The sequence below is a fragment of the Moschus berezovskii genome, chromosome 14 (genome assembly GCF_049115385.1).
Source record: "Moschus berezovskii isolate FMDL1 chromosome 14, NW_MosBer_1.0, whole genome shotgun sequence".
NCBI classification, from domain to species: Eukaryota; Metazoa; Chordata; class Mammalia; order Artiodactyla; family Moschidae; genus Moschus; species Moschus berezovskii.
Window position 1 is genome coordinate 87,126,217 of NC_142473.1, and position 22,254 is coordinate 87,148,470.

The window sequence follows — 22,254 nt, forward strand, 5'->3', positions numbered from 1 at the left end:
ATGAATAAGTCCAATAACATTATAATGGGAAAGAATCTAAAAAGTGTATACACATATATGTATCTCTCTTTTCTCTCTCTTTAGTCTGTAAGTTGTGTCCGACTTGCGACCCCATGGACTGTAGCCCGCCAGGCTCCTCTGTCCATGAGAGTCTCCAGGAAAGAATACTGGAGTGTGTTGCCATTTCCTTCTCCAGGGAATCTTCCTGACCCAGGGATCGAACCCAGGTCTCCTGCATCAGCAGACAGGTGCTTTACCAACTGAGCTACGAGGGAAGGCCTGCTGTCTCCTCTGTGAAGTAGTGTATATAATGAACTTTATAAATATGTGTATATATATAAATCTAATCACTTTGCTGTGCAACTGTAAGTAACACATTGGAAATCAAATGTATTTCAATACAGAAAGATTTTAATAATGAAAATTTTAAAGTATTTTTTAAAGCTCTCGGGATACGACTTCCCTGTCAGTCCAATGGTTGCTGCTGCTAAGCTGCTGCTAAGTCACTTCAGTTGTGTCCGACTCTGTGCAACCCCATAGATGGAAGCCCACCAGGCTCCCCCATCCCTGGATTCTCCAGGCAAGAACACTGGAGTGGGTTGCCATTTCCTTCTCCAATGTGCGAAAGTGAAAAGTGAAAGTGAAGTCGCTCAGTTGTGTCCGACCCTTAGCGACCCCACGGACTGCAGCCGACCAGGCTCCTCCATCCATGGGACTTTCTAGGCAAGAGTACTGGAGTGGCTTGCCATTGCCTTCTCCGTCTTAAAATAGGCAGAAGAATTGAATAGGCATTTTTCCAAAGAAGATATACAAACGGCCAACAGATACATGAAAAACTGCTCTGTATCACTAACTATCAGGTAAATGCAAATCAAGACCACGTACATAGCACAACGGTTATCATCAAAAAGACAAGAGATAACAAGTATTGGGGGGGTTGGAGCAAAAGGAACCCTTGTGCTCTGTTGGTGGGAATGTAAGTTGGTATAGCCACTATGGAAATGGTATGGTGGTCGCCCCCAAATTTAAAACAGAACTGTCATAGGCTTGGGAATCCCACTCTGGGTGTACCTCCAAAGGAAATGAAAACAGGATCTGGAATAGATACCTGTGCTCCGTGTTCAGTGCAACGTTATTCACCATAGCCAAGACATGGAAACAACACACGAACGGACAGAGAAAATGTGGCCTGTCTCTACAATGGAATGTCAGTCACCCGGAGAAAGAAGCAAGTCCTGCCCTCTGTGACGCACGGGGAGACCTGTACGCTCTGTGCTAAATGAGACGAGGCGGACAGGAAGACGAGCGCTGTATGACGCTTTCCGTGTGGGACTTTGAAACACTGCATCACAGAAACAGAGCTGAACCGCGGTTCCTAGAGGCTGGGGACGCCCAGGAGCGGCAGTGGGAGATGCTGGTCAACGGGTGCAAACTTCCAGTCATAAGACGAACGAGTTCTGATGATAAAGAGGCACAGAGTGAGGACTACAGTCAATGCTGTTTTACACGCAGCCGAGCATCGAACAATGCAGGAGTCAGGGACCCCAACTCTCCACACGGCTGAAGATCTGCGTACAACGTTACAGTCACCCTTTGTATCTGCTATTCTGCATCCACGGATTCAAGCATCGTCAGATGGTAGAGTACTGTAGCATGTCATTATTGGGGAAAAAAATATTTAAGTGGTCTTGTGCAGCTCCAACCCACATTGTTCAAGGGTTAACTGTACTTGAAGGTTGCTGAGAGAGCAGAGTTTCAATGTTTTCACTAAAAAATAGAATGGTAATTATGAGACAGGATGGACTGTTAGCTAAAGTTATGGAGGGAATTATTGCACTGTACATGTATATCAAATCTGCAATGTTGTAGATCTGACACAATCTTATATGTCAATGATCGCTCTTCAAGTTGGAAAAGTCTTATTTTTAAGACTGTATTTTTGAAAGTAGCTCAAACTTCTATCAATAATTAAAAGTCTTCATTTTAAATTGTTATTTAATTTGGTTTCTTGAATATTTATTACCCATTTCACTTCTATATAAGTTATATTAAATGATAATATATTTATATTAAAATTTTACTTGATATTTTAAAATATAATTATACATTTCATTTTTGAATAAACATAACTATTAAATAAACTTAACTATTCAATTTTACTAATTAAAAAAATATCATACAATATGTAACCAACAATTCCAACTATGTAATTTGCTCCTTAATTTTCCTTAATTCACTGTCTTGTTTCAGACTTTATCCCTTGCAACCGCTTTGAATGAAGTCCTGCTCTGCCACCATGGAAAAAATCCTGTTTATATTCAACAACCAATTTTGGTAAAATTTCTACTGGGAATCATTCCTCTCCCTGCAACCTCTACCACATGCTTTTCCCCCCCCTGCCTGTAGGTTATAACATGGTGCAGCATCTCAACAGGAAGAGGCCATCACAATGAGAAGTTTTGAGTTAGCATGATCTTGGTGTGCTTTCAAAACTGGTGATTTTACAAGGTATGAAATATTTTTTTCCCCTTAGGTTAAGAGTCTAAAATGGGCTTGATTTATTCCATGTAGAAATCCAGCCTGGGAAATGCTTCTCTGACGCCTTTCACAAAAGATCAAGCTCTTGTCTATGCCATCGACATGATCCTCCATTAGCGCAGCCTCCCACTGGTTGCCCCTATTCCCACAAACTGGATGCAAGAAATAACAAAGTGTTTGGTCCTAAGCAGTAGCGGGATGCCATTTGTGTTTTGATTCTGCCCATGTCACACCACGGGGCCCTAGTGGCTCAGACAGTAAAGAACCTGCCTGCAATGCAGGAGACATGGGTTCAATCCCTGGGTTGAGAAGTTCCCCTGGAGAAGGGAATGGCAGCCCACCCCAGTATGCTTGCCTGGAGAATCCCATGGACAGAGAAGCCTGGCAGGCTACAGTCCACGAGGTCACAAAGAGTCAGACATGACTGAGCAACTAACCATTTCACACCAGGCTGTCATTTACCTCTGGGTTTACCTATAATCTCCTCCAGGCTGTGGACTTGTTGACATGTTGACTTTGTCACCTTGATTTATTTCTATATGCCCAGGGTCTACCATATTGCCAAGTGCATGGCAAGTGCATCACAAATATGAACATAAATACATATTCATTCCGCGTCTGGCCGCTTACCTGCTCCTGAGGGCGGATAACCACTGTATTAAAATCGGGCCACTTGTCCACCAGAGCCTTTAACTTGAAAGGGTTTCCCCGGTTTATGTGGAAGGTGGTCCCATAAACCTGCAGTATTACAAGAACGTGAAGAATGATCTTATTAGGAAGAGATGGCAAAGTGCCGTGTTGGCATAGGACAAGGCTTATTTTTATGAAATAATGGAATTTTTTGATTGGAAGGTACCTAGTGAGAACTTCGGAAGACCATCGGTGAGATTCTACGTTTCCCCCCCAATAAAGATACCTGTAAAAATATTCACATAGAAGATATTCAAGCCAACAGAATTTATGAGCAGAAATCACGAACTCTCCCATTACAGAATTTCATAAGATCTTTAATAGACTTACGTCTGTTCATGTACGTGTGTGCATGCTAAGTCCCTGCAGTCATGTCTGACCCTTTGTGACCCCGTGGACTGTAGCCCACCAGGCTCCTCTGTCCATGGGGTTCTCCAGGCACACACAACAAGTTTCACAAAACTGGAGAATATCAGATACACTCCACTTCAGGTGTTTCCAACTTTTTGACGTAAACAGTACTCTTCAAAGAAAATCTTTTTGTTGAAATCTTTGCATTTGTACCTGATATTTGCTTAGGGAAGGTTTTCAGAAGGGAGATTGCTGGGTTTAAAGTTATCTGCATGTTTAAGACTTTTTAACACATATTTTCAAATTAACCTCTGGTAAAGGTAAATATTTCCTACAAATAAGTGGAGGCTATAGTAACCAAAGGCCATGGAGAATTGTCTCTTTGGTCCCTTTACAGTAAATATAAACAAAACCAGATAGGCTACCTATAGAAGAATGCTTACCTTTCTCTTCCCCAGAGTAAAAGGATGGTTTACGAATGGTTAGGATTGAGAAAGATGAAGATATTCAACTCATCCCAAATTATGCCAAGTTTTTCAAAGTATTAGCCTCAAATGAGATAAACCAATGTAGCCACAATTCGCCCCACTGTAAATTTATGGTCTGATCGATACCCATAGTGGCTAATATTTGCATAGCTTCTCTGTGTACAAGGCACAGTCTGCCTGTTCCCCATAAAGTCTTCTCATCTGACAACAACCCCAAGAGGCTGGAGGTCCTGTTACTCCCCCTCCTGTTTTATTGTGACCGCGCAGCCTGTGGGATCTTCGCTTCAACATCAGGCATCCAGGGATTGAACCCGTGCCCTAGGCAATGAAAGTACCAAGTCCTAACCCCTGGGGCCACCAGGGAATCCCCTCGTAACTCCCATTCTGTGTGAGGAAACCAGGCACGTAAAAGTTAAGTGACGTGGCGGGGAGACACAGCCTGTAGGTGGAACGGGTGGGTACAGACCCAGGCAGGCTGCCCTTTTAGCCGTAGAACCAAGGAGAAGTCACCGTCATCAAGGTGGCTCCCACGGTGGGATGAGGGTGCGTATTCTAGACAAAAGTGTAAGACAGAAGCTGATATGTATAATCACTGTGTATAGCACAGTCCAAGGCGCTGTGCTAAGCAGATGAGTGTAACGGTTAGGCCTCGGCTTCAAGCGTTCACTTGCCCATTGTCCAGTCGTGGCGGCTTACCGTGTGAACTTGGTGAAGCCCAGAGACCTACTGGACGCTAGGCGCAACACCGCAGCAGGGCTCTGACACCGACCCAGTTCAGACGCAGAATCCGCCCCTTCTCTCGAGGACGGCTCCTGGGGCTCTTTATAGTCACACCCACTACCGGCCTGTTGCCACCTCCTCTGTCACCTCCAGAAGCCATCAGTGAGTTCTCGTTTCTGTTATTCCAAGGATTTTATACAAATGGACTTATATAGCGTGGAACCCTTTGGGACTGGCTTTTTTCACTCAGCATAATTTTCTGGGGATTCATCCAAATTGTTGCAGGTATCCCTAGGTCATTTCTTCTTTAAAATTTATCATTTCTTCTTTATCATTCTTCTGTATCATAGTATAGATGTACCACAGTTCATTTAGCCACTCAACTCCGGGAGGACACATGAGTTGTTTCCAGCTTTTGACTATCATGGATAGGATTGTTACAGACATTAGGGTGCATGGTTTTGTGTGAACATGAACTTGCATTTCTCGAGGGCAAATGCTCAAGATTGCCATTGCTGCTTGTGCGCTGGCTGCACCATTAGTTAGACACTTACAAATAGCTCTTCAAGAGGGGCTGTACCATCTCACATTCCCAGCAGTGATGTATGAGAGATCCAGTTTATTCTCTTAACAGGATCTGAAGTTGAGGGCCTGCTTTGCTCAAAACATACAGGTAGGCTCTGGAGAGTTGAAACTGAATAAATGGATTATATTTCTGGCCCCAGGAGTAAGCAGATGGGCAAGTTACTAAGTTTTCCTGGCCTCAGATACATCCTCCACAACATAGGGAGAAGAGCGGCCCCTCCTCCTGCGGGAGTTCTGAGGCTGACACGAGTCCACAGATCAAGTCCAGCGGCTGCAGTGAGGTGAGGGCTGCAAGTGCTTTCCGTTGCCACTGATAACCACGCTGCCATTGTTCTGCCTTGAGGCCCCGCTAGTGCTGGTGCTGGCAGCGGTTCTGTGATTAAACTTCTATCTTTACATGTGAAAGGAGCTTTTAAAAGCAGTTCAGGGAATTCCCTGGTGGTCCATAGTTAGGACTCATGCTTTCTCTATCGAGGACCTGGATTCAATCCCTGGTCAGGGAACTGAGATCTGACAAGTCACGCAGACAAGAAAAAGAAAAAATGAAAGAAAAAGCATTTTCCTCCTTTCCTCAATCCTCTGAATGTTAAAAGTGAAAATATAAATAAATTGGCATAAATCCAGCTGTTCTGCAGTAAATATCATTGCCTTATGGTAATGATTAGTACATAATTGTTTCTAGATCTCTTCCACGCACACTTGGATTTCAAAGAAATAAGATTTGACCTGTTAAATATTCCAAGAAGATACATGGTGGTTAACTTCACCTCATTCACAAATGTTTAAAAGTTAGTATGTACTTAGATCAATCTTTTAAATAGAAATCAAGGAAATACTTTTGAGTCTTCAGAGGGTAGTGTTTTTGTAACTTAAAATTGTTGGGTAAGTCGTATAACTGAGAACTCCCTCTTCCTCGACATGAGTGTAATATGCTTCCCTCGCCAAGAGATGGCCTGAACTGCCTGAGATGGGGTGGGAGTGAGCCCTCACACAGAGCGGGCACTCAGCGAGAGCACACTCTCGTTCCGACCTCTGTGGTTCCCTAAGAACGCAGCCCTCTGCTTCCCTAAGAATGTCCCGTGCTCGCCTTTAAGGATTCAGGGATGCTCTTCCTCAAGGATTTTTCTAGCATCTGCAGCATCTGTGGGCCTTGTTAGTGGAGCATCTTGGCAGGTACCTTAGCCTAATAAGGACCAGGAAAAGGAATGAGAACATGCTGAATCAATAGGAAAAGATTCACACACCTTTGCCTGAGTTTTAGAAGGTAACAGGGAAGATAAATTTGCCCAGAATAACTGCCTTGGGAGGGGGAGAGAGATTTCGATTGTTCCCATGTCTTGCTGGTCTACGATCCCCAAAATTTCCTCTTGTATTTTCTTTCAGAAGTCTTACAGGTTTAGCTCCTATATTTGGGTCTATGAAAATTTCAAGTTGACTTTTTGTAAGTGGTGTGATGTAAGAGTTGATATTCTTTTCCCCAGGGTAGATTTGTTGTTGTTGATCAGTTGCTAAGTCGTGTGCCAACTCTTTGCGGACCTATGGACTGCCGCACGCCAGGCTTCCCTGTCCTTCACTATCTCCTGGAGTAGAAACTGGTTATTTAATTACTAGTTATTACAAGGACTTTCCTTTCTCTTTTGAGTCACTTTGATGTAATTGTTGAAAAGCAATTGAGTTTCTATGTATGCGTGCATCTCTCAAGTTTCTATTAGTTTAATTGATCTATATATCTATCCTTAAGATTTTTTTTTTTACTACTATTTTTGAGTACTGTGGCTTTATACTAAGCCTTGAAATCTGATAGTGTGTGTCCACCAACTTTTTTAGATGCTTTTTGCTTAGGTTTTTTGCATTTCTATTTAAATGTTGTAATAATCTTATGAATCTTTATTAAAAACTTTCTGACATTTATGTTGATATTGCAGTGAATCTGTAGCTTAGTTATATAAGAAGTAATATCTGAAAAATATTGAATATTTTAGTCTATGAATGTGATGTGTCTCTTCATTATTTTAGGTCTTCTTTAAATTTTTTAGCAAAGTACTTTAGTTTTTGGCTATCTTCTGTTAAACGTATTCCCATTCATTCCCTCTTTGGATGGCATTATAAATAAATATGAGACTTCCCAGGTGGCGCTAGTGATAAAGAACCCACCTGCCAATTCAGGAGAACTAAGAGACCCCAGATAGATCCCTGGGTCGGGAAGATCCCCTGGAGGAGGAAATGGCAACTCACTCCAGTATTCCTGCCTAGAAAATCCCACGGACAGGGACATTTGGCAGGCTACAGTCCATGGGGTCACAAAGAGTTGGACACAAGCAAAGTGACTTAGCACATAAATACCCCTGACCCCTCACCTCTAACAGCCTCATCCCTCGTTCCACCCCCTATTCTATGAATATATTCCCCCGTCCATTGCCACTGCTGTTCTTTCAACCTCATAAAGTACATTCATCCTACGCTCTTGACATCTTTCCCACTTGGTGGGACCTGTCTCCTGTTTTACTTCTTTCTTTCTCTCTCCTGAAAGTAAAGGTGTTAGTTTTGCTGAGTTGTGTCCAACTCTTTGTGACCCCGTGGACGGTAGCCGGCCAAGCTCCTCTGTCCATGGAGATTCTCTGGGCAAGCATACTGCCGTGGGTTGCCGTTCCCTTCTCTTCTCCAGGGAACCATTCCAACCCAGGGATGGAACCCGGGTCTCCTGCACTGCAGTGGGTTCTTTACCATCTGAGGCATCAGGGAAGCCCCTTCTCTCACCAAGATCCCACAAATTCAGTTTCGAGTGTCATCACCTCATTCTCAAATATTTACTTTGCCGCTTATCTTTTTTTTGCTGCTCCAAGCCTGGAAAATCTAAGCCTAGTTTGTTTCAGTCTGTCTCTTCTGCCTCTAGTCTCTGGGTGCTGAGCTCACCCGTTTGGATAAATACCCCTTCCAAACGAGGGTTTTCATCTGAACCTTGTCTTAAGCAATGCTGGGGAATCCCTGCGTGTATTACCAGTCTGTACTTTCGCTAATGAACATCAGAAGCCATTCAAATTTTATTTTCCCTTGCTTGAATTTGAAGATCTTCTAATTTTCCCTCAGGTATATATATACACACACACTTACACACACACACACACACACATACCATCTGTCACTTTGCAAAACACATCACATACATTTTGTGATGACATAATCCTCAAAACAGCCTACAAAAGAGCTATTATTATGCCTCTTTTGTAGATAAAGAAAGCGAAGCTCAGAGACATTCAGGTAAAGTGACCTGCCTACTCCAGCGATCATGTTCTTGACCATGATTTCCGTTCGCTTTGTTTTGGCTATATGCACGTATGGGCTTCCCTGGTGGCCCAGACGGTGGAGTCCGCTCGCAGTGCAGGAGACCTGGGTTTGATCCCTGGGTCGGGGAGATCCCCTGGAGAAGGGAATGACTACCCACTCCAGTATTTCTTACCTGGAAAATTCCATGGACAGAGGGGCTACCGTCCATGGGGTCACAAAGAGTCAGACACAACTTAGCAACTAACACTTTCACTTTTTTTCCCACACACATATGGGGCTTCCCAGGTGGCGCTAGTGGTGAAGAATCTGCCTGCCAATGCAGGAGATGCAAGAGATATGGGTTCGATCTCTGGGTTGGGAAGATCCCCTGGAGAAGGAAATAGCAACCTGCTCCAGTATTCTTGCCTGGAAAATTCCAAGGACAGAGGAGCCTTGCAGGCTGCAGTCCATGGAGTCACAAAGAGTTGGACATGCCTGAGCACACGTACACACATACACAGGATGTTGGATTTTTCAGGATTGTTAAGATTTTAAAAAATTTGCTGCCTCTCCTATAAGCCATCAAAATTGCTTGCAATTTCTTGTATTTGTTAATTTTTAGAAAATATGGCTACTCTTGTATAATGTCTTTAAGTATCATCTATTCCTTGATCGAGTACATGAAATATATATTATATAATTATACATGCAGCCAGATATTTGTGTGTATGAGACTGAAGAATGTTCATAAGCGTGTCTTACTGATATACTACATTGTTTCAGAATGAATCTGAGGTGAGTACTAATTTGGGATTATATCACATCTCTATTTTATGACTTGGATATTTTCCTGTGTCATTAAATCCATTTTGAAGACATCATTTTAATGGCTACCTGGTGAGCCATCGTTTGGATATGCCATCATTAACTTCACCAATTTCCTATAATGGACTTCGGATCATTTATAAATTTACAGTATCATAATACTATGGCAAATTTTCTTATATTTACATTCTTATAGGTGTCTACTATTATCACCTTGATATGAGTTCCTAGAAGTGGAATTATTGAATACAAGGTTTGCTCTATTCTCAAGGTTGATAACATACAGTTCCAGTTTCTGGGTTTTGCCAGGTGGTACTTGGGCACATCCTTGGATTCGATATTGTACCTCGAGCAGCGCATGGCTGTCCTCGGGGACTCCTCCTTCTTGCTCTTCCGGGATGCCTGTCTCAGATCTCCAGGGGTTTCTGTTGGTGTGTTTCTTTCCTCAGATTGTCTTCCTCAGGGAAGGGGCTTGGGTGCTACGCAAGATGCTTGTGCTTCGTGAACCCCAGCAACTTCAGATTTTGTATGAATCCTTGGAAGAGAGCACGCCTGAGTCCTTGAAGGTAAGGGAGTAGGGGAGATGGGGGAAGAGAGGACTTTGGTGTGAAGAAGACAGACTCGGGCTCAGGACACTCCAGGGCAATTGGAGGCACAAGTCCCAGATTCCTTCTGCCTGGGACTGTCTTAACACCCACGGCCAAGCACCTCCTTTACTTCCCTGGGGATTCTTCAGTATCTCTTAAAAAAACTATTTATTTTGTATTGGGGTATAGCTGATTACTCAGAGAAGGCAATGGCACCCCACTCCAGTACTCTTGCCTGGAAAATCCCATGGACGGAGGAGCCTGGTAGGCTGCAGTCCATGGGGTCGCGAAGAGTCGGACACGACTGAGTGACTTCACTTTTACTTTTCACTTTCATGCATTGGAGAGGACAATGACACCCCACTCCAGTGATCTTGCCTGGAGAATCCCAGTGACGGCGGAACCTGGTGGGCTGCTGTCTACGGGGTTGCACAGAGTCGGACATGACTGAAGTGACCGAGCAGCAGCAGCAGCAGCAGTGCTGATTAGCGATGTCATGGCAGTTTCAGGTGAACAGCACAGGGACCCAGTCATACATGCACTGCTGCTGCCGCTGCTCGGTCACTTCAGTCATGTCCGACTCTGTGCGACCCCACAGACGGCAGCCCACCAGGCTCCCCCTTCCCTGGGATTCTCCAGGCAAGAACACTGGAGTGGGGTGCCATTTCCTTCTCCAATGTGTGAAAGTGAAAAGTGAAAGTGAAGGCGCTCAGTCGTGTCCGACTCTGTGCGACCCCACGGACTGCAGCCTACCAGGCTCCTCCATCTGTGGGATTTTCTAGGCAAGAGTACTGGAGTGGCTTGCCATTGCCTTCTCCGCTATATATGCATAGTACCTTTTTATTTTATTTAAAAATTTTTTAAATTTATTTTATTGGAGGCAAATTACCTTACATTAATATATTGGTTGGTTTTGCCATACATTGACACGAATCCGCCCCGGGTGTACATGTGTTCCCTTTCTTGAATCCCCCTCCCACCTCCCTCTTCCCCATATCCTCCCTCCAGGTCATCCCCGTGCACCAGCCCCGAGCATCCTGTATCATGCATCGAACCTGGACTGGTCACTTATGATAATATACATGCTACAATGCCGTTCTCCCCAGTCATCCCACCCTCACCCTCTCCCATAGAGTCCCAAAGACTGTTCTATATACCTATGTCTCTTTTGCAGTCTCGTGTACAGGGTTCAGGTTACCATCTTTCTAAATTCCATATACATGCGTTAGTATACTGTATTGATGTTTTTCTTTCTGGCTTACTTCACTCTGTATAATTGGCTCCAGTTTCATCTACCTCATTAGAACTGATTCAGATGCATCCTTTTTGATGGCTGAGTAATACTCCATCGTGTATATGTACCAAAGCTTTCTTATCCATTCATCTGCAGATGGACATCTAGGTTGCTTCCATGTCCTGGCTATTATAAACAGTGCTGCAATGAACATTGGAGTACATGTGTCTCTTTCAATTCTGGTTTCCTCGGTGTGTATAACCAGGAGTGCGATTGCTGGATCATATGGCAGTTCTATTTCCAGTTTTTTGAGGAATCTCCACACTGTTCTCCATAGTGGCTGTACTAGTTTGCATTCCCACCAACAGTGTAACAAGGGTTTTGGAGGATCCTGCTGTGATTTATGTCAGAGAGTGTTTTGCCTACGTTCTCCTCTAGGAGTTTTATAGAATCTGGTCTTACATTTAGCTCTCTAATCCATTTTGAGTTTATTTTGGTGCATGGTGTTAGGCAGTGTTCTAGTTTCATTCTTTTACAAGTGGCTGACCAGTTTTCCCCGCACCACTTGTTAAACAGACTGTCATTTCTCCATTTCATATTCTTGACTCCTTTGTCAAAGATAAGGTGTCCATAGGTGCGTGGGTTTATCTCTGGGCTTTCTATTTTGTTCCATTGATCTATCTTTCTGTCTTTATGCCAGTACCATACTGTCTTGATGACTGTGGCTTTGTAGTAGAGCCTGAAGGCTGGCAGCTTAATTCCTCCAGTTCCATTCTTCTTCTTCAAGATTGCTTTGGCTATTTGAGGTTTTTCGTATTTCCATAGAAATTGTGAGATTATTTGTTCTCAGTTCAGTCGCTCAGTTGTGTCCGACTCTCCGCGATCCCGTGAATCACAGCACGCCAGGCCTCCCTGTCCATCACCAACTCCCGGAGTTCACTCAAACCCATGGCCACAGAGTTGGTGATGCCATCCAGCCATCTCATTCTCCATCGTCCCCTTCTCCTCCCGCCCCCAACCTTTCCCAGCATCACAGTCTTTTCCAGTGAGTCAGCTCGTCACATGAGGTGGTCAAAGTATTGCAGTTTCAGCTTTAGCATCAGTCCTTCCAATGAACACCCAGGATTGATCTCCTTTAGAATGGACTGGTTGGATCTCCTTGCAGTCCAAGGGACTCTCAAGAGTCTTCTCCAGCACCACAGTTCAAAAGCATCAATTCTTCGGTGATCAGCTTTCTTTATAGTACAACTCTCACATCCATACATGACCACGGGAAAAACCATTGCCTTGACTAGACGGACCTTTGTTGGCAAAGTAATGTCTCTGCTTTTTAATATACTATCAAGGTTGGTCATAACTTTCCTTCCAAGGAGCAAGCGTCTTTTAATTTCACGGCTGCAATCAGCATCTGCAGTGATTTTGGAGCCAAAAAAAATGAAGTCTGACACTGTTTCCACTGTTTTTCCATCTATTTCCCATGAAGTGATGGGACCAGATGCCATGATCTTTGTTTTCTGAATGTTGACCTTCAAGCCAACTTTTTCACTCTCCTCTTTCACTTTCATCAAGAGGCTTTTGAGTTCCTCTTCACTTTCTGCCATAAGGGTAGTGTCATCTGCATATCTGAGGTTATTGATATTTCTCCCGGCAATCTTGATTCCAGCTTGTGCTTCTTCCAGCCCAGCGTTCCTCATGATGTACTCTGCATATAAGTTAAATAACCAAGGTGACAATATACAGCCTTGACGTACTCCTTTTCCTATTTGGAACCAGTCTGTTGTTCCATGTCCAGTTCTAACTGTTGCTTCCTGACCTGCATACAGGTTTCTCAAGAGGCAGGTCAGGTGGTCTGGGATTCCCATCTCTTTCAGAATTTTCCACAGTTTATTCTGATCCACACAGTCAAAGGCTTTGGCATAGTCAATAAAGCAGAATTAGATGTTTTCCTGAAACTCTCTTGCTTTCTCCATGATCCAGCGGATGTTGGGAACTTGATCTCTGGTGCCTCTGCCTTTTCTAAAACCTGCTTGAACATCTGGGAGTTCACGGTTCACATATTGCTGAAGCCTAGCTTGGAGAATTTTGAGCATGACTTTACTAGCGTGTGAGATGAGTACAATTGTGCGGTAGTTTGAGCATTCTTTGGCATTGCCTTTCTTTGGGATTGGAATGAAGACTGACCTTTTCCAGTCCTGTGGCCACTGCTGAGTTTTCCAAATCTGCTGGCATATTGAGTGCAGCACTTTCACAGCATCATCTTTCAAGATTTGAAATAGCTCAACTGGAATTCCATCACCACCACTAGCTTTGTTCATAGTGATGCTTTCTAAGGCCCACTTGACTTCACATTCCAAGATGTCTGGCTCTAGGTCAGTGATCACGTTATCGTGACTATCTTGGTCATGAAGATCTTTTTTGTACAGTTCTTCTGTGTATTCTTGCCACCTCTTCTTAATCTTCTGCTTCTGTTAGGTCCATACCATTTTTGTCCTTTATCGAGCCCATCTTTGCATGAAATATTCCCTTGGAATCTCTAATTTTCTTGAAGAGATCTCTTGTTTTTCCTATTCTGTTGTTTTCCTCTATTTCTTTGCATTGATCACTGAGGAAGGCTTTCTTATCTCTCCTTGCTATTCTTTGGAACTCTGCATTCAGATGCTTATATCTTTCCTTTTCTCCTTTGCTTTTCACTTTTCTTCTTTTCACAACTATTTGTAAGGCCTCCTCAGACAACCATTTTCCATGTTTGCATTTCTTTTCCATGGGGATGGTCTTGGTCCCTGTCTCCTGTACAATGTCACGAACCTCCATCCAGAGTTCATCAGGCACTCTATCAGATCTAGTCCCTTAAATCTATTTCTCACTTCCACTGTATAATCATAAGGGATTTGATTTAGGTCATACCTGAATGATCTAGTGTTTTTCCCTACTTTCTTCAATTTGAGTCTGAATTTCACAATAAGGAGTTCATGATCTGAGCCACAGTCAGCTCCTGGTCTTGTTTTCGCTAACTGTATACAGCTTCTCCATCTTTGACTGCAAAGAATATAATCAATCTGATTTCGGTGTTGACCATCTGGTGATGTCCATGTGTAGAGTCTTCTCTTGTGTTGTTGGAAGAGGGTGTTTGCTATGACCAGTGCGTTCTCTTGACAAAACTCTATTAGCCTTTGCCCTGCTTCATTCCGAACTCCAAGGCCAAATTTGCCTGTTACTCCAGGTGTTTCTTGACTTCCTACTTTTGCATTCCAGTCCCCTATAATGAATAGGACATCTTTTTTGGGTGTTAGTTCTAAAAGTTCTTGTAGGTCTTCATAGAACCGATTAACTTCGGCTTCTTCAGCATTACTGGTAGGGGCATAGGCCTGGATTACTGTAATATTGAATGGTTTGCCTTGGAAACGAATAGAAATCATTGTGTCGTTTTTAAGATTGCATCCAAGTACTGCATTTCGGACTCTTTTGTTGACCATGATGGCTACTCCATTTCTTCTAAGGGATTCCTGCCCACAGTAGTAGATATAATGGTCATCCAAGTTAAATTCATCCATTCCAGTCCATTTTAATTCACTGATTCCTAGAATGTCTATGTTCACTCTTGCCATCTCCTGTTTGACCACTTCCAATTTGCCTTGATTCATGGACCTAACATTCCAGGTCTCTATGCAATATTGCTCTTTACAGCATCGGACCTTGCTTCTATCACCAGTCACATCCACAAGTGGGTATTGGTTTTGCTTTGGCTCCATCCCATTATTCCTTCTCTAGTTATTTCTCCACTGATCTCCAGTAGCATACTGGGCACCTACCGACCTGGGGAATTCCTCATTCAGTATCCTATCATTTTGCCTTTTGATACTGTTCATGGGGTTCTCAAGGCAAGTATACTGAAATGGTTTGCCATTCCCTTCTCCAGTGGACCACATTCAGCTGTGGTCCATGTGATCAGATCAACTAGATTCCTGTGATTATGATTTCAGTGTGTCTGCCCTCTGATGCCCCCTCGCAATACCTACAGTCTTATTTGGGTTTCTCTTACCTTAGCGTGGGATATCTCTTCACAGCTGCTCTAAGAAAGCACAGCCGCTTCACCTTACCTTGCACGAGGGATATCTCCTCAAGGCCGCCCCTCCTGACCTTGAACATGGAGTAGCTCCTCTCGGCCCTCTTGCGCCAGTGCAGACACTGCCTATTGGATGTGGGGTAGCTCCTCTCGGCCTCTGGCCCTGGCCTCAGGCATGGAGTAGCGCCTCACGGCCTCCCCTCTTTGCGTGGTCAGTTGCGCCAGGGCCGGCGTCTCTTGCGTCTGCGCCGCCGGGGCCGGCGTCTCTCGCTTGATAGGGATTGCATTGAATTTATAAATTACTTTGGGTAGTATACTCATTTTCACAATATTTATTCTTCCAATCCATGAACACGGTATATTTCTCCATCTATTAGTGTCCTCTTTGATTACTTTCACTAGTGTTTTATAGTTTTCTATGTACAAGTCTTTTGTTTCCTTAGGTAGATATATTCCTAAGTATTTAATTCTTTTCATTGCAACAGTGAATGGAATAGTTTCCTTAATTTCTCTTTCTATTTTCTCATTATTAGTGTATAGGAATGCTAGGGATTTCTGTGTGTTGATTTTATATCCTGCAACTTTACTGTATTCATTGATTAGCTCTAGTAGTTTTCTGGTAGAGTCTTTAGGGTTTTCTGTGTAGAGGATCATGTCATCAGTGAACAGTGAAAGTTTTATTTTTCTTTTCCAATTTGTATTCCTTTTATGTCTTTTTCTGCTCTGATTGCTGTGGCCAAAACTTCCAGAACTATGTTGAATAGTAGTGGTGAGAGTGGGCACCCTTGTCTTGTTCCTGACTTTAGGGGAAATGCTTTCAGTTTTTCACCATTGAGGATAATGTTTGCTGTGGGTTTGTCATATATAGCTTTTATTATGTTGAGATATGTCCCTTCTATTCCCACTTTCTGGAGGGTTTTTATCATAAATGGATGTTGAATTTTGTCAAAGGCTTTCTCTGCATCTATTGAGATAATCATATGATTTTTATTTTTCAGTTTGTTAATGTGGTGTATTACGTTGATTTATTTGCGGATATTGAAGAATCCTTGCATACCTGGGATAAAGCCCACTTGCTTATGATGTATGATCTTCTTAATGTGTTGTTGGATTCTGATTGCTAGAATTTTGTTAAGGATTTTTGCATCAATATTCATCAGTGATATTGGCCTGTAGTTTTCTTTTTTTTGTGGGATCTTTACCAGGTTTTGGGATTAGGGTGATGGTGGCCTCATAGAATGAGTTTGGAAGATTTCCCTTCCTCAACAATTTTCTGGAAGAGTTTGAGTAGAATAGATGTTAGCTCTTCTCTAAATTTTCGGTAGAATTCAGCTGTGAAGCCGTCTGGACCTGGGCTTTTGTTTGCTGGAAGAGTTCCAATTACTTCCTCTAGTCCCGTGCTTCTGATGGGTCTGTTCAGATTTTCTATTTCTTCCTGGTTCAGTTTTGGCAAGGTGTACTTTTCTAGGCGTCTCTCGTGTCGCGTATGCACCACCGGGGCCGGCGTCTCTCGCATCGCGTCTCTCGCGTTTCATGCAAAGATGGGCTCGATAAAGGACAGAAATGGTATGGACCTAACAGAAGCAGAAGATATTAAGAAGAGGTGGCAGGAATACACAGAAGAACTGTACAAAAAAGATCTTCACGACCAAGATAGTCACAATAACGTGATCACTGACCTAGAGCCAGACATCCTGGAATGTGAAGTCAAGTGGGCCTTAGAAAGCATCACTACTAACAAAGCTAGTGGTGGTGATGGAATTCCAGTTGAGCTATTACAAGTCTTGAAAGATGATGCTGTGAAAGTGCTGCACTCAATATGCCAGCAGATTTGGAAAACTCAGCAGTGGCCACAGGACTGGAAGAGGTCAGTCTTCATTCCAATCCCAAAGAAAGGCAATGCCAAAGAATGCTCAAACTACAGCACAATTGTACTCATCTCACACGCTAGTAAAGTCATGCTCAAAATTCTCCAAGCCAGGCTTCAGCAGTATGTAAACCGTGAACTCCCAGATGTTCAAGCAGGTTTTAGAAAAGGTAGAGGCACCAGAGATCAAGTTCCCAACATCCGCTGGATCATGGAGAAAGCAAGAGAGTTCCAGAAAAACATCTATTTCTGCTTCATTGACTATGCCAAAGCCTTTGACTGTGTGGATCAGAATAAACTGTGGAAAATTCTGAAAGAGATGGGAATCCCAGACCACCTGACCTGCCTCTTGAGAAACCTGTATGCAGGTCAGGAAGCAACAGTTAGAACTGGACATGGAACAACAGATTGGTTCCAAATAGGAAAAGGTGTACATCAAGGTTGTATATTGTCACCTTGCTTATTTAACTTATATGGAGAGTACATCATGAGGAATGCTGGGCTGGAAGAAGCACAAGCTGGAATCAAGATTGCCGGGAGAAATATCAATAACCTCAGATATGCAGATGACACTACCCTTATGGCAGAAAATGAAGAGGAACTCAAAAGCCTCTTGATGAAAAGTGAAAGAGGAGAGTGAAAAGGTTGGTTTGAAGCTCAACATTCAGAAAACAAAGATCATGGCATCTGGTCCCATCACTTCATGGGAAATAAATAGAGAAACAGTGAAAACAGTGTCAGACTTTATTTTTGGGGGCTCCAAAATCACTGCAGATGCTGATTGCAGCCATGAAATTAAAAGACGCTTGCTCCTTGGAAGGAAAGTTATGACCAACCTTGATAGTATATTAAAAAGCAGAGACATTACTTTGCCAACCAAGGTCCATCTAGTCAAGGCAATGGTTTTTCCCGTGGTCATGTATGGATGTGAGAGTTGGACTGTGAAGAAAGCTGATCGCCAAAGAATCGATGCATTTGAACTGTGGTGCTGGAGAAGACTCTTGAGAGTCCCTTATACTGCAAGGAGATCCAACCAGTCCATTCTAGAGGAGATCAATCCTGGATGTTCATTGGAGGGACTGATGCTAAAGCTGAAGCTGCAATACTTTGGCCACCTCATGCGACGAGTTGAGTCACTGGAAAAGACTGTGATGCTGGGAAAGGTTGGGGGCGGGAGGAGAAGGGGACGACGGAGAATGAGATGGCTGGATGACATCACCGAGTCTGTGGACATGATTTTGAGTGAACTCCGGGAGTTGGTGATGGACAGGGAGGCCTGGCGTGCTGTGATTCATGGGGTCACGGAGAATCGGACACGATTGAGCGACTGAACTGAACTGAAATGAACTGAACTGAACTTTTCTAGGAATTTGTCCATTTCTTCCAGGTTATTCATTTTATTGCCATATAATTGCTGACAGTATTCTCTAATAATCCTTTGTTCATTATTCAGCAGCGTGTTGTTCAGCCTCCATATGTTGGCATTTTTAATGGTTTTTCTCCTGTAATTGAGATCTAATCTTACTGCATCGTGGTCAGAAAAGATGCTTGGAATGATTTCAATTTTTTTGAATTTACCAAGGCTAGATTTATGGCCCAGGATGTGATCTATCCTGGAAAAGGTTCCGTGTGCGCTTGAGAAAAAGTTGAAATTCATTGTTTTGGGGTGAAATGTCCTATAGAGATCTATTAGGTCTAACTGGTCTATTGTATCATTTAAAGTTTGTGTTTCCTTGTTAATTTTCTGTTTAGTTGATCTATCCATAGGTGTGATTGGGGTATTAAAGTCTCCCACTATTATTGTGTTATTGTTAATTTCCCCTTTCATCCTTGTTAGAATTGTCTTACATATTGCGGTGCTCCTATGTTGGGTGCATAAATATTTATAATTGTTATATCTTCTTCTTGGATTGATCCTTTGATCATTATGTAGTTTCCTTCTTTGTCTCTTTTCACAGCTTTTGTTTTAAAATCTATTTTATCTGATATGAGTATTGCTACTCCTGCTTTCTTTTGGTCTCTATTTGCATGGAATATCTTTTTCCAGCCCTTCACTTTTAGTCTGTATGTGTCCCTTGTTTTGTGGTGGGTCTCTTGTAGACAACATATATAGGGGTCTTGTTTTTGTATCCATCCAGCCAGCCTTTGTCTTTTGGTTGGGCATTCAACCCATTTACGTTTAAGGTGATTATTGATAAGTATGATCCAGTTGCCATTTTCTTTATTGTTTTAGGTTCGAGTTTATATACCCTTTCTGTGTTTCCAGTCTAGAGAAGATCCTTTAGTATTTGTTGGAGAGCTGGTTTGGTGATGCTGAATTCTCTCAGCTTTTGCTTGTCTGTAAAGCTTTTGATTTCTCCTTCATATTTGAATGAGATCCTTGCTGGGTATAGTAATCTGGGCTGTAGGTTAGTTTCTTTCATCACTTTAAATATGTCTTGCCATTCCCTCCTGGCCTGAAGAGTTTCTGCTGAAAGATCAGCTGTTATCCTTATGGGGATCCCCTTGTGTGTTATTTGTTGTTTTTCCCTTGCTGCTTTTAATATTTGTTCTTTGTGTTTGATCTTTGTTAATTTGATTAATATGTGCCTTGGAGTATTTCGCCTTGGGTTTATCCTGTTAGGGACTCTCTGTGTTTCTTGGACTTGGGTGATTATTTCCTTCCCCATTTTAGGGAAATTTTCAACTATTGTCTCCTCAAGTATTCTCTCATGGTCTTTCTTTTTGTCTTCTTCTTCTGGGACTCCTATGATTTGAATGTTGGGGCGTTTAACATTGTCCCAGAGGTCTCTAATATTGTCCTCATTTCTTTTAATTCGTTTTTCTTTTTTCCTCTCTGTTTCATTTATTTCTACAATTCTATCTTCTAGCTCACTTATCCTGTCTTCTGCCTCTGTTATTCTACTGTTTGTTCCCTCCAGAGTGTTTCTGATCTCATCTTTTGCATTATTCATTGTATACTGACTCTTTTTATTTCCTCTAATTCCTTATTAAACATTTCTTGCATCTTCTCAATCCTTTTCTCCAGTTTATTTATCTGTAACTCCATTTTGCTTTCCAGGTTTTGAATCATTTTCACAATTAAAATTTGAAATTCTTTATATGTAGGTTCCCTATATCTTCCTCTTTTGTTTGTGTTGGTGGGCATTTATCCTGTTCCTTTACTTGTTGGGTATTTCTCTGCCTCTTCATCTTGCTTATATTGCTGTGTTTGGGGTGGCCTTTCTGTCTTCTGACAGTCTGTGCAGTTCTCTTTATTATGTAGTTACCTTGTTGTGTGTGGGGTTGGATGGGTGACTTGTCAAGTTTCCCTGGTTAGGGAAGCTTGTGTCGATGTTCTGGCGGGTGGAGCTGGATTTCTTCTCTCTGGAGTGCAATGAAGTGTCCAGTAATGAGTTTGAGATGTCAGTGGGTTTGGAGTGGCTTTGGGCAGCCTGTATATTGAAGCTCAGTGCTATTCTCCTGTGTTGCTGGATAGTTTGCGTAGTATGTCTTTCACTGAAACTTGTTGACCCTTGGGTGGTGCCTGGTTTTAGTGTATGTATGGAGGCATTTGATGAGTACCTATCAATTAATGTTCTCTGGAACAGCAGATCTCTGGTGTTCTCAGGATTTGGCCTTAAGCTTCTGCCTCTGTTTTTCAGTCTTATTCTTGCAGTAGGCTCAAGGCTTCTCCCTCTGTTACTTCCAAGGCAGTTCCTTCTGTTGAAAAAGCTCTTCTGTTTTCTGGTCTCCTCAGTGTCTAATTCCCGTCCTTACACCAGGATGCGGTAGTGGACACTTTTATTTTTTTCCCGGCTCACCTGTTCAGTCCTGCTATGGGGAGGGAGGGACAGCTAACAAATATCCCTGGTGTCTGTGGGGAGTGTTCGCAGTGTCTCAGCTATACTGGGAATGCTCCTGCTCGAGGCGTGTGTGCTTTCCCTGTTTATTCTGCTTAGGCTTTAGTTTGCTCTGCTGGGAGCTGTCCGCGGCTGGCGCTGGGTTGCATGCACTTCCCAGGTCTGAAGCGGCTCAGGTTCAGGTTCTCGGGTACTCGACAAAGGCGCACACTTGGCTGGGCCTGCATTTTGTGCCTTCCCCGGTCTGAGCAGCTCAGGTGACCAGGCATTTGGCGAGCGCGGTCGCTGCGACTTATCGCCTTCCTGGTCCCTGCTGCTCGGTTTTCTGGGAGTACAACCGGTGCACTCTCTCAGGCGGATATCAACCGGCCCGAACCCAAGAAGTCCTGGCCAGCAAGGAAGCCTGCCTGCAACTTGGCACGGGAAGCCTCTCTGGGGCCACGGCTGCCCCCACCCCAGCGCTGCCTGCCCTCCCCGCCCACGTCGGCAGGGGATGGGCCGCCCGCTGCTGGCTCGCTCTGCTCCACGCCCTGTTCTGTGGGCAGGGCTGGCGGAGTCCTGGGTTGGGGCTTTTCACAGGCTTTTCCTAGCCTTTTTGCCTTTTAGCTGCAGCTTTGGTTTCCCTTGTGGCTCAGACGGTAAAGCGTCTGCCTACAATGTGGGAGACCCGGGTTCAGTCCCTGGGTCGAGAAATTCCCCTGGAGAAGGAAATGGCAACCCACTCCAGCATTCTTGCCTGGAAAATCCCATGGACAGAGGAGCCCAGTAGGCTACAGTCCATGGGGTCACAAAGAGTCCGACAGGATTGAGCGACTTCGCTTCACTTCACTTCTGCTTTGGTATCTTAAGTTCTCGCCCTCAGTTTGCCCTGGGGCGTTCAAGCCCGCTCTCCCTCTAAGCGCCGCGGCGCCTCCCTGCCCCACCCCTGCCTGCTAGTGGGGGGCGTGGGCGTCTGCGCCGCTTCTCTGCTGAGTTTCCTCGGGCACTTAGTCTGTGAGTTTTAATTATTTATGTCTTTTGTCTCCCAGTTATGCGGCCCCCTGAGGTTCCACTGGCCAGTGTTTCCAGGTGTTTGGAAACTTCTCTCTTTTTTTTTTTAAGCCTCCCTTCCAGGGACGGAGCTCTGTCCCTCCCTCTTTTGTCTCTCTTTTTATCTTTTTATCTATTTCCTATCTCCTTTCCACGACTATGGGCTGCTTT

General features: G+C 43.6%; 1 protein-coding gene across 4 annotated transcripts in view; it reads left to right on the forward strand.

Annotated features, from left to right (window-relative positions):
* Window positions 1-9,748: 9,748 nt before the first annotated feature.
* The window catches only part of LOC129554876 (glycine N-acyltransferase-like protein 2), a 35,675-nt gene continuing 23,169 nt past the window's right edge, over window positions 9,749-22,254 (forward strand). For 2 of the 4 annotated variants that reach the window (XM_088843352.1, XM_088843351.1), the window contains exon 1: window positions 9,753-10,027. In XM_088843352.1, the coding sequence (XP_088699478.1) occupies window positions 9,860-10,027 (168 nt within the window). In that variant the 5' untranslated portion in view covers window positions 9,753-9,859. Of the gene's footprint in view, window positions 10,028-22,254 lie in introns of all 4 variants that reach the window. The other 2 variants (XM_055424181.2, XM_088843350.1) reach the window with 2 other exon arrangements.